Source organism: Labeo rohita, chromosome 4 (genome assembly GCF_022985175.1).
Source record: "Labeo rohita strain BAU-BD-2019 chromosome 4, IGBB_LRoh.1.0, whole genome shotgun sequence".
Classification (NCBI taxonomy): domain Eukaryota; kingdom Metazoa; phylum Chordata; class Actinopteri; order Cypriniformes; family Cyprinidae; genus Labeo; species Labeo rohita.
This window is the reverse complement of record NC_066872.1, coordinates 21489352-21500926: the sequence shown is the minus strand read 5'-3', so window position 1 is coordinate 21500926 and position 11575 is coordinate 21489352. Positions and strand designations below refer to the sequence as shown.

Sequence of the window (11575 nt, the reverse complement as noted above, 5' to 3'; positions counted from 1 at the left end):
CACACCAACAAGCAGTCACGTTCTTTTTATTATAAGCATGTTCTGTCATCTGTCTTTTAGCATTTATCAGCTGGGTTTTCTTTTACGCAAAAATGAGAGATTCCTGTCTTCCCAAACTCCAAATAACCAAAACTTAAAAGATATAAAAAGGTTATCTAAGCATCGTAATGCATGCACAAGCTTCTGTTTACTAAATCTATGTATGTGTGTCAATCATTTTTTACATGAAAAAATAAAAAATGGATTAAACTGCCAGATTCATATGGATCTGTTTTACAAACCTTTATATCCTACCTGGGCTTTTAAAGGAGGAATAATAACCTCTCAGGTTTCATTAAAAATATCTTCATTTGTGTTTCAAAAATTAACCAAAATCATACTGGTTTGAAACGACATGAGGGTGAGAAATTCTTACTTTTCATTATTGGGTGAACTATGCCTTTAAAACACTCCCTTTTTTCCAGCTCATGAACAATAAAAACACTAACAGGCAATCAGAATTGAATGATTATTACATTTTTATAGTTACAGTTATCATTATACTTATCGTCCTTTGTGTGCACGGCCCTTTACAGTAGAGAAAGTCTTTATGTATCTTCACATGCTGCGGCTCTGAGAAGACAAACACCAGCATTTATTCTCCTCTGGAGGTGCACAACTTTATTCAGGCTTCCAGAAAGGCACTAAAATCAAAATGAGGGAGGCTAGATGAGACTCATGAGGAAATACACAAAGTGGTCCATGAGGATACACACAAAACATTCCAGATATAGAAACACAACAGCACAACAGCACACAGCTAGCTACAGCACTGAACATATCAATCTAAGAGATGTTGAGACGCGTTTATTTGAGTGTTTCATCCTTCATTGTACAGATTCTTCAGAGAGAACGCAACCTCCAGCTACAGTTCATGCTTTAGTGTCTTCTTCTCCTTTGTTTTTAATAAATATAATGAGGTGTGGTGGTCCCTGGGAAGCCACTCTGACAGGACCGGTAAACATCATCACGTCAAGGAGCGGCCGGGTTAAGACGATGGCGTTCCCAGTGACTGACTGGATGGCTCTGTTCACAGTTCATCTTTGTAGTACCCAAGCTTGGCGTTGGACATCTCCTTTCGTAGCTGCATGACCTCCCAGAACATCTGCTCTGCTTGGTAAAACACAGCACCATGTACGTTAGAAGTAAACTTTCAGAAAAACAAACTTCCACATTTTTACATTTACCACTGTTGTCATATTAACAAATCCTGTTTTATGAAGTGGCGAACAGTCAGTAAGTATTTTTACTTTGTTAATTTAGGTCATTTTGAGTATTAAATGACCTAGGTTAATTTTGAGTCTCTTTCATTTTGGAGAACTTTTACTTTCGTTTATTTGTAACTGTTTAAATTGACTATATTTCACAACATGTTGCTCTTTGTTATGTCAAACTGAAGAAATCAACACTATTCAGGGTGACAGCAATATCCAATTCATGAATGAGCTGATTACTTTCAATGAACCTATTGAATCAGTTTACAAATTGCAAAGAATGATCATTTTGCTAACTGCACTGATCCTCCAACTGTTCTTCAGTTCTTCAGAATGAGTCTCTCCTATAGCGGTTTCAAGTTATATATAACTATAACTGTTTGTATTTTTGTTACTGTTTTCATATTGTCACCACACATTTACACAGATCTTTTTACTCAAGTACTTGATTTTATGTTCCTTTTTGGTTCTAATTTAAAAAGTGTTGCATGTTAAGAAACAAACTTTTTGTGAAGAGTCACCTGAATGGTGTACACTTACAAGATGAAAACTGGTTAAAAGTAGTCTTCTATTTTTCTAGTATTTTAATAGTACAGGGAGCAAGTTATGCCTCTTAATGTATTCAGCCAGGCTGAAATTCTGTTACTTGCACATTTCACCAAATGTCGAAGAGCCTTTGTAGATACCAGCTGTAAATACGCTAGCAGCACAGTGTAGTTCGGTGACACAGAGAGTGACAAAGGAACATATATTTGCCGAAGGAACATAATCTTGCTGAATAAGCAAAAAAAGTTTTTTTTTAACAGAAGCAGAAAATATTTAATTAGGTAATTGAATTTTGAATAAAGCATCTATAGAAACACTTTGTTATACATATTCGGTTCAATACACAGTGGTTTGATACTGTAACACCATAAATCTTTTTTTTTTTTAAATTAAAACTAAAACTGAAACTTATATGAACCATATTAAACCCATGTGGAGAACATTATTAAAGGGGTCCTATTATGCTTTTTCATTTTTTGAATTTTAGTCAGTGTGTGGTATGTATGTTTGGGCATAAAAAAAGATCTACAAAGTTACAAATCTCAAAGTCCATTCCAAAGGGAGATATTCCGTTTTTTAAAAATCCCTTTTTAAAGGGGTCATCGGATGCTAAGTTCACTTTTACATGTTGTTTGAACATTAATGTGTGTTGGCAGTGTATGTACAAATCTACCCTATAATAATAAAAATCCATGCAGTGGTTTTAATCTGTAAAAATTATATTCCCTTTTTCAAACCAAGCCATTCTCAGATGCCTGTCGTTGCTGCATCACACCGACAGAGGCCGCTCCCACAATAATTGATTGACATGAGCGTTTTACCTCAGATCAGCTGTAACAGTCCACCCTCTTTGTTTCGATGCCGGAGCAGGGATGTAAGTTAGACAAGAATATCTCCGATTGAGCGATTGAGGTGTTGTGTTGCTGGATGTAATAATGAAGGTAGTGGTTGTCATTTACTCCCGACATCTGAGCCGCTAAAGGGGTTTGTGAAGGGAATGCACCTCCTGATCTACATATATCCTATGTTCGCACAAATCATTCATGATCCAGCTTCACTTACAGCAGATGTGAGTATAAGGGGTTTTTTTATGAATCTTTGTGATCGCCTTTCCTAACAATGTGCTAGTTAGCAAGTTTAGCGGCTAAACATGGCTAAATGCAGCTAAAGTAAACAGACTCGTTTCTACAGAGAAAAGAGAGGGGCGGGGCGAGCAGAGCTCATTTGCATTTAAAGCAGCCTTGACCAAAATGATGCACCATTAACACCCCAAAAAAGCATGTTTTAAACTATTTTGTGCTTGAAATGGCTGCAATTATTGTTGCTAGAAGGAGGCACCGCAGAGAACATAGAGCTTGTGGTAGGAGGAATTTTTTTGGAATGCCAGAAGAACACATTATCCGAACATTTCGTTTGCCAATCGATGTTATTTTTCATTTGCTTCAGGGAGTAAAAGACGACTTGGAACCCTCGTATACAAGGTCACGCAATACCAGGTCTATCAAAACTTCTAGCAAACCTTCATTTTTTGGCCTCTGGTTCTTTTCAACATATACATATACTGGGTTGGTCGATATGTAAATGAGATGTTGCGTCTGTGTTCTTTAATTTGCGCATTGTTAGTAAATCACCCACAGAAATTTCTCCTTCGGTGCTGTGTTTTGGAATTGTGCTCTTGCGCTAATTTGCCCTGTTTATGGCCCAAAATTTATGGGAGGAAAGTATTAAAATGAATCATGCAACGTGGTTTACTAAAGTTTGTGCTCGTCAAATAACTGGTATTTGCGGCATTATTTCACCCAAAAAGCATGTCCTAAAGCAGGCGGTAATTTGCGCAGCTCTTGGTAGATTGCGCTGGTCATTATGGAAACGATCTGGCTGCATCTATGTTCTTTAATGTGCGCATTGTAAGTAAATCACACACAGAATTTTTCGCTCCCATCGGTGCTTTTATGGAATTGCGTTCTAACACTAATTTGCCCTATTTAGTAAATCTGATTTTAAAAGAGAGATGAATTATTAGCTTACCATCTTGTTGTTTGACAAGTCCTTGGAGGATGTAGCGAATGTAGGTAAAGAAGTTGCAGACAGATGTGATCTGAGGTAGGTAGAGAATAAAAGTGACATTTATACAAACTTCACTACTACAAATATATATTTATAAAAATAATGCAACACTCACCCGATAACGGCAAAACGGGGATACGTAATAATAGTTGCTGGAGTCGCCAAACTTGATTCTGTGCTTGCAAGTTTTGGTTTGACCACACAGGGCACATTTCCTGTACAGCGGGAAAGAAATCAAAAGTTTTTAGAAATACATTTTAATACAAACCTGATGGACATCTGAGAAGCGATTTAGGACTGTAAACTATTGCAAACACTTTGGTGAATAATGAAAATGAAGCAGACATAAATAGATATGGACTGAGATATGAACTCCCTGAAACACAGACAACTAGGGAAATCAAGACAGGGATTGGGAGGCAGGGCGGCACGGGTCAGATCAGGAGGACTGAGGGTCCGATCACGATTCACTTACACGAGAGTCTGTGCCATCCTGCCACAGGAAGAGCCCATTGGAACAAGAACAAAATTAACAAAAGGACACAAATAAAGAAAGAAAGAATGACGAAAGAAAGTCATGCTGACAGGCTGTTCAGTACACATGATCCACACAGTGCTTTTAAAAATGGCGGAATAAAAATACACAGCGACATTACAGGAATAAGATTATTTATGAATGGGTCAAACTTAAGATACACATCTAATAAAAACATTTTTTGGCTAAATATGAATGAATGTATAAGGGAAAGCGTATATATTTTACATTTGTATACTTTATCATTTTTTAACAATTTAACTGAATTACAGTATAAAATCATTTTTTTCCTCCTGGAGCATTAGTCTTAGATGAATTGAATATACATCAATATTTGTTCTGCAGTATCTTTAGGACAGTACTACATCAAAAATGATTAAAATTAAAAATACTCTTATTTTTTCCTTTTTTAAAAAGAGGCTAAATGTCTGACAACCACAATGATTATTTAAAAATTACAAATAAAGGCAATTATTGATCTGATTATGAATTACATTTGATAGCACTGTCAGGCGATTTTGCAGGACGCTCATACTTTATTCATATTAGGAGTGCTGCAGATTTATAAAAATACTTTCTTCACAAATGATGGGCCTTGACACAGACCTTATTGCAAAAGACTGTGAATTCAGCCATACTCACTTGGGTCCTCCACACTCAACAGCAGATGCTTTGACCACCGGCAGCGGCTGGAATCCCACCGGCTCCACGCTCAGTGTGTTCTGTTCCACCGCCTCCAGGATTGCCGAACCGAGCTATGGATCACAAATAAGCCACGCACAAATCAAAACACACATTTAAAGAAATGTCCTAAACTGCCCACTCTCTTTCAAAAAGCATTTGGAAGCCTGATTCAGTTTACTTAGTCAGAAGTTTGAATGAGTCATTTTACTGGTTTAAAAAAGAACTACTGGTTCATTTTAATCATTACCCACAAGTTTATCCCTTATCCCACCAAAAGGTTTTTATCAAAAGTCCAAAAAGACTCACTTTAAAAAAAAAAAGTAAATAAAAAATGTATGTTCAAACACCACAATAAACAAAAAAATAAATAAATAAAACAATTACGTGTGTTGGTACAGTTTTTTATACCAATTTCTTTGTTTACAACTTAAATAAACATGGTTTTTGTATTCTACTGTTCTATTCAACAATATATGCCACAAGCTTACCTGTGAAGTTTAAAAAAAAAATGTAAGATGAAATTTTGGTTTTGGTTTTGGATTTTTCTCACACTATCAAAACACACTGTCTTTAAAGAAAGGCGATAAAAATTATTATGCCATATAATCTACATAAACTGATGAGCCATTACATTATGACCATCCCTAGCCTAGGGCAATGAGTGCGTCTGGCATGGTGCCACAGTTCACAGAGCAGTATATATACCACCTGAGAGCCAGCTTCGTGTGTTTAGTGTCAGAATGACAAAAGCTGTCGATTTAGGACAAATTGTACACCTCGGAACTTCAATCTCAGAAAGGGCATGTCATATGGATTGTTTACATGCCGCTGTAGTCAGTATTAGAGGTGTAAATTAAATGGTTCATCACAATACAATATAATATTATATATGTCATATTTGCCAATACCTCGAAAATTCTATGACAAAATTTACAAAATTTACAGTTTATCGCTCAATATATCGATATTGAGATATTATGTACCTATTTTACACAACAAGTTACATTTTTGTTAACACACAAATGCAACCAAAATATATAATGAAGATTTAACTAAAATTTCCACATCCTGTACCCCAATTGGGACATTCACAACAAAGCACAGGTCTACACTTTTTTTTTTTTATAATAAAGAAAAAAAAAGGAAAAATAAAAAGATCAGTAATCTTATGACAACAGTCAAGAAAGTCTTTCAGGCTTCTTTGCTAAAATGTGCAATGTGCAAATATAGTGTAAATCCTCATCAGCAAAAAAAGAGAAATTGGAAAAATAAACTGCAATTCCTGTATTCCTGTAAGACCCTGGAACCTCGGATAAAGGTTAAAAAAAAGTTAAAAGCACTTGTTAAAAGTAGGACATTTTACTTAAAGCTGCAGTTCATAATTTACAAAATTTGTATGATAAGTGAATACACAAATCCATTTTCCAAACTGTGGTTTTGGCTTATCCTGAATTACTACAGTACACCTATAATAAGTATTTACATTTAGCCTAGTAGCCCAGTAGCCCAGTACCTGTGTAGCTTATCACAGACATTAAAGGGGTCATCGGATGCCCATTTTCCACAAGTTGATATGATTCTTTAGGGTCTTAATGAAAAGGCTATAATATACTTTAGTTAAAAATTCTCAATGGTTGTGTAAAACAACACCCTTTTTAACAAGCCAAAATCAGCTCTGCAAAAATCATCCCATTCTGGTCGAGGCTGCTTTAAATGCAAATGTGCTCTGCTCGCCCTGCCCCTCTCTTCTCTCTGTGGAGTGATGAGCATGTGTACTTTAGCCACATTTAGCCGCTAAACTTGCTAACTAGCACATTATTAGGAAAGGCGATCCCAAAGGCTCATAAAAAAACCCTTATACTCACTTCTGCTGTAAGTGAAGCTGGATCACAAATGATTTGCACGAACATAGACGGATATATGTAGATCGGGAGGCGCATTTCATTCACAAACAATCCTAATCCACTGCATCTTCAGCAGCTCAGGTGTCGGGAGTAAATGACAACCACTACGTTCATTATTACATCCAGCAACACAACACCTCAATCAAAAGGGGATATTATTTTTACAGGTTAATTAAAAACCACTGCATGGATTTTTATCATTATAGGGTAGATTTGTACATATACTGCCAACACACATTAATGTTTAAACAGCATGTAAAAGTGAACTTAGCATCCGATGACCCCTTTAACAGAGAGAAGTAGCTCTGGCTACAATGTTCTTCCACAAAATGCATGCACCTCTGTTTATTTAAAAGTCTTTTTTTTTAAAGTCTATGTCCCAGTTTCATAGACAGGGCTTAGACTAAGCCAGGATTAAGCCATAGTTCAATTAGGACATTTAAGTAATTTTTCATAAATGTGCCTTAGAAAAAAACATTACTGGTGTGCATCTTGAGACAAAACAAAGGCAATGATATAATTTAAGATTAGTCTTTTCAAGTTTCTTTCATTTGAAACAGCTCAGACTTACATTTTAGTCTGGGATTAGCCTTAAGCTTTGTCTGTAAAACCAGGGGTATATGCCTTAAAAATGACATTTTTTTCTGTTGGTCAACCTGTACATCTTGTGTATGTGTATAAATATATGTCTGATTCTGCCACCATAAATTATATGCTCAATGTTTTGTGCTAGATCAAAGCTGTTCGAAAGTGCAGTTATCAGCTTTTCACTACATGCAGTGTAGTGCACCACTTTTTTAATTAGGAAGCTTGACTGCATCGTGTAGCTTTGTAAAGTACAGTTTCACATAGTTGAGATTCATGTTTTTATCAATTCATGAGTGGATTCAGCCAGCAGAGAGCAGCTAGAGTTCTTGGTTATTAGCTGAGCTAATCATTAGAGCTAATCATTTACAGAAACTAATGTCTATAAAATAAAGTAGAAGGAGGTGGTCATTAGTTCTACCGAGGGATGACAGCAACAGCAGCATACCTCACTCTTAGAAAATGTTAGACATGGGTAGATGTCTTCTCTGTAAATGCGCTCGAGGAAGGAGCAGCTTCTCTCCAGGGTCGGCTCCTCTTTCCACACTTTGAACTCGTTGAAGAGCAATGAATCCACCTAACAAACACCAAACACACACATTTTATTTAATATCCACAATAATAACTCAACTTTTAAAGTCCATTTCAGAACACTAGATGACGGGAAGACGGTCAGTGAATTTTCATAAAGTTTCAGACTGCTCCTCACATTGCTGTTGCATACTGTGTGGCTTCAGTCATGGTTCGCTTTCATTATATGGAAAACAAAAGTAAGCCATGCAGGGGTGCGTTATAGGAAAGTTGTGTGGAAGTTTCTGGTTAGTATGAGTTAAATAGATCATGCTCTTGAGCGAAATAAGCAAGCTTGCATTCATGCATATAGTCAACTTTATTTGTATACTTCCAGTATACGTGGGTAAAGCTATATATGCTATAAAGAAAATCTCAACTGCTTGATTATTTATATAATAGAAAAATGTGCCTACATTATCATCCAGCGGTTGATATAAAGTTAGATATAAAGTATGTCTCTAATCAACTCTAATTTGCTAAACACAAGAAGTCATACTGATATTAGGATATTACAAGCACCACCTTTATGATTTTGTGTACTGCAACTTAAAAACAATATGTATTGTGAAAGTAACTATACAAAAACTGAAATTTTAACTTAGATCAGATTTCAGATCTGTCCACCTCAAAATATCTAATGACCTGTTGCTCTCTGTCAATTCAGGGAAATGAGTTGTTCTAGTTCTCTTTGACCTCACAAGCAATTGACACAACAGACAGATTTTATTTATACCATTTAATTTCTCTGGGCAGGGAAATAGGGCAGTGCCATTAAATAGTTTTCTTCCTATTTGAGGGACAGAAGTTTTTCTGTGGAATTTGGAAATGACTCTTCTTCTTCTGCTTCTACAGTGTTTGTGGGGTTCCTCAAGGCTCCATTTCAGGTCCCATCTTGTTTTTCCTATACATGTTGCAACTAGGTCCTATCTGTCCAAAAATGCAATGTTACTTATCACTGTTATTATGATGATGACAGTTTTATTTTCCTTAGAAGGCCAATGATAGTTTTGCATTAACCTCCTTGCTGGATTATCAGAGTGGCATCAATAGATGAACAGCTGAAAAATTCTGTAAAGCTGTAAAACTTAATGAAGCTAAAATTAAAGTAGTAGTGCCCTATAAGTTCAACCAAAAATTTAACTAATAATCTAGGTGCCCTTATTTCTAAATTACATAATCAAGCAAGGAATCTTGGAGTGGTCTTTCATTCAGAACTATTTTATAAGCTACTGGAATGACTAAAAGCTTCTGCTTTTTTCAACTGTGGGAAAATGCAAAAAATAAAAACTTTTGTGTCCTGCAGAGTTTGGTTCCAACCCTGCTCCAACACTCAAGCCATGTAGTTTTCAAATAAGCCTGAAGGACGTGATTAGTTGGATCAGGTGTGTTTAATTATGGCTGGAACTAAACTCTGCAGGGCTGTGGCTTCTCTTTGAAAGTGGTAGGACCGTTGCTGTCTATGGAGGGTACAAGAGTTCTCGGATTTCTAAAATGTCTTTATTTGTGTTCCAAAGAAGAACAAAGATCTTACAGGTTTCAAACAACATGAAAGTAATTATTGACAGAATTTAAATTTTTGGGTGAGGCTTAGATTATTGCAGTTCTTTGTATTTTTGGCTTTACATGCATCACTGAATCATCTTCAGTTAGCCTCCACTAGGTATCTTACTGGGTAGTCAGTGTTGGTCTCCCTTTATTTGTTTCCAGTTAGATACAGAATTCAGTTTAAAGTCTAATCATTGTTTTTTAATTGGATTGTCATCGTTTAACCACCCTCAAGTAGTTCCAAACCAGTAAGACATTTCTTAGTTAAGAGATTTCTGCCATTTCATTGAAAGTCTGTTAGATCAAAACTAAAACATTCTAAAAGTAATCCACATGAATCAAGTGGTTTAATCTATGTCTTCTGAAGAAAATGTATTTATTAGGTTTTTATTAACATATAGAAGACATATAGATATTCCAGGGCCCAGTTTATGGTGGGGCGCCTCTTTTGACCACAATAGTGGGCAAAGGTTTGTTACATTTTGATTGGATCTTGGTAGACTAACATAAGTAAACTGTCCAACGGCATCAGATAAAGATGTTAGGACAACAACGAGATACTTCTTAAAGGGCAAGAAAACAACCTCGGGTACCAAACCTGGGAAGAAAAGGACTTCTCATTCACCTAGAGACTGATACCTAAGGTTTTGACTTGTGACCACCATAAAAATCCAGTGGATAAAATGAAGTGAGATCACAAAGATTTATCCAAATCCATTTCTAACCATGTTTTCAAACCTTAAAACTGATGCACACTACAACACACAGATCTTATACTTATTCAGAGAAATAAGTATTCTCAGTGACAGCAATTTGTAGTGCAAAGAAGGGTGGGCCACACTGTGCCCCCAGCTCTGATGGAAACAGCCAGTCACAGCATGGAAATGGAGAAATGCCTAATTACAATCTCCTCATCATAAAGAGATTAAGGTACCCATCCAAAAGACACTCCTTGTTCTGAGTATGAGTCCCGAATGGGAACAGACAGAAATCACCACCGTTCTGACAGCAGATATATGCTTTCTGAGTCTCCGACCTGCAAGGGTGAGACAATAGCAGATACACTGTTCTCCAGTACAGAGAGACACTAACAGATCACCAATGTTCTGGTCCATTAGGGAATAGGTAATAACTGATACCAAGTCTTGAATCTCCAGCTGTTAAGGCAGCAACAGATACAACCAAGTTCTGAGCCTCCAGCCTGTATGGAAAGAATCTTCAGAATTCAGAATCTTCGTCCAGCGAGACAACAACAGATGCAGCATGCCCTGAGTCTCCATCCTAGAGAGACTAAGCAGATTGACCAAGTTCTGCATCTCCAGCTCAGAGAGGCAGAAGACATCCAGACAACAAGGTTAAGTTCTGGTGAGGCAGTGCAACAACGTTAAGTTCTGGTGAGCAAACCTTCACTTCAAGTTACTTCTGCTTGTGTGTTTCAGGCTAAGGACCTTCTGCATCTGTTTGTTCCAGATCTTAGGACCCTCTGGTGCTCCAGGAGATCAGTATCCTACAACGTTTTGTGTTCAAGGCTGTTAAAATGGTTTCCTGCTCCCTTGCCCACTGCATTGTTATCAGCACAATCAGTAAATGAACTCACCGCCACCCAGGGTTGCCAGGTTTTTACAACAAAACCCACTCAATAGCTGCTCAAAACTAGCCCAAAACTAGTACAATTGCGTGTCGAGGGGGGTCCCCCATTAAAAATCCAGGGAGAAAAATACACATTTTTTGTCAGGGTTCCCTTGGTAAATTCGTATTTCAGGGGCTAAATATGGGGTTATTGGGGTCGCTTCAACCCGCGGAAATTAAAAGCAACCCGCGGCAACAGTGTTAAAGTAGCCCGATTCCGCAGGAAAATCGCAGACTTGGCAACACTGCCGCCA

General features: G+C 37.0%; 1 protein-coding gene across 7 annotated transcripts in view; it reads right to left on the bottom strand.

The window, feature by feature from the left end:
• Positions 1-633: 633 nt before the first annotated feature.
• rab3ip (RAB3A interacting protein (rabin3)) overlaps positions 634-11575 on the bottom strand; it is a 49890-nt gene continuing 38948 nt past the window's right edge. For 5 of the 7 annotated variants that reach the window (XM_051107289.1, XM_051107294.1, XM_051107295.1 and 2 more), the window contains 6 exons: positions 8023-8151; positions 5044-5156; positions 4342-4359; positions 3982-4081; positions 3828-3897; positions 634-1152 (listed from right to left, as the gene is read on the bottom strand). In XM_051107289.1, coding sequence (XP_050963246.1) covers positions 1070-1152; positions 3828-3897; positions 3982-4081; positions 4342-4359; positions 5044-5156; positions 8023-8151 — 513 coding nt within the window. In that variant the 3' untranslated portion in view covers positions 634-1069. The remainder of the gene's footprint in view (positions 1153-3827; positions 3898-3981; positions 4082-4341; positions 4360-5043; positions 5157-8022; positions 8152-11575) is intronic. The other 2 variants (XM_051107292.1, XM_051107293.1) reach the window with 2 other exon arrangements.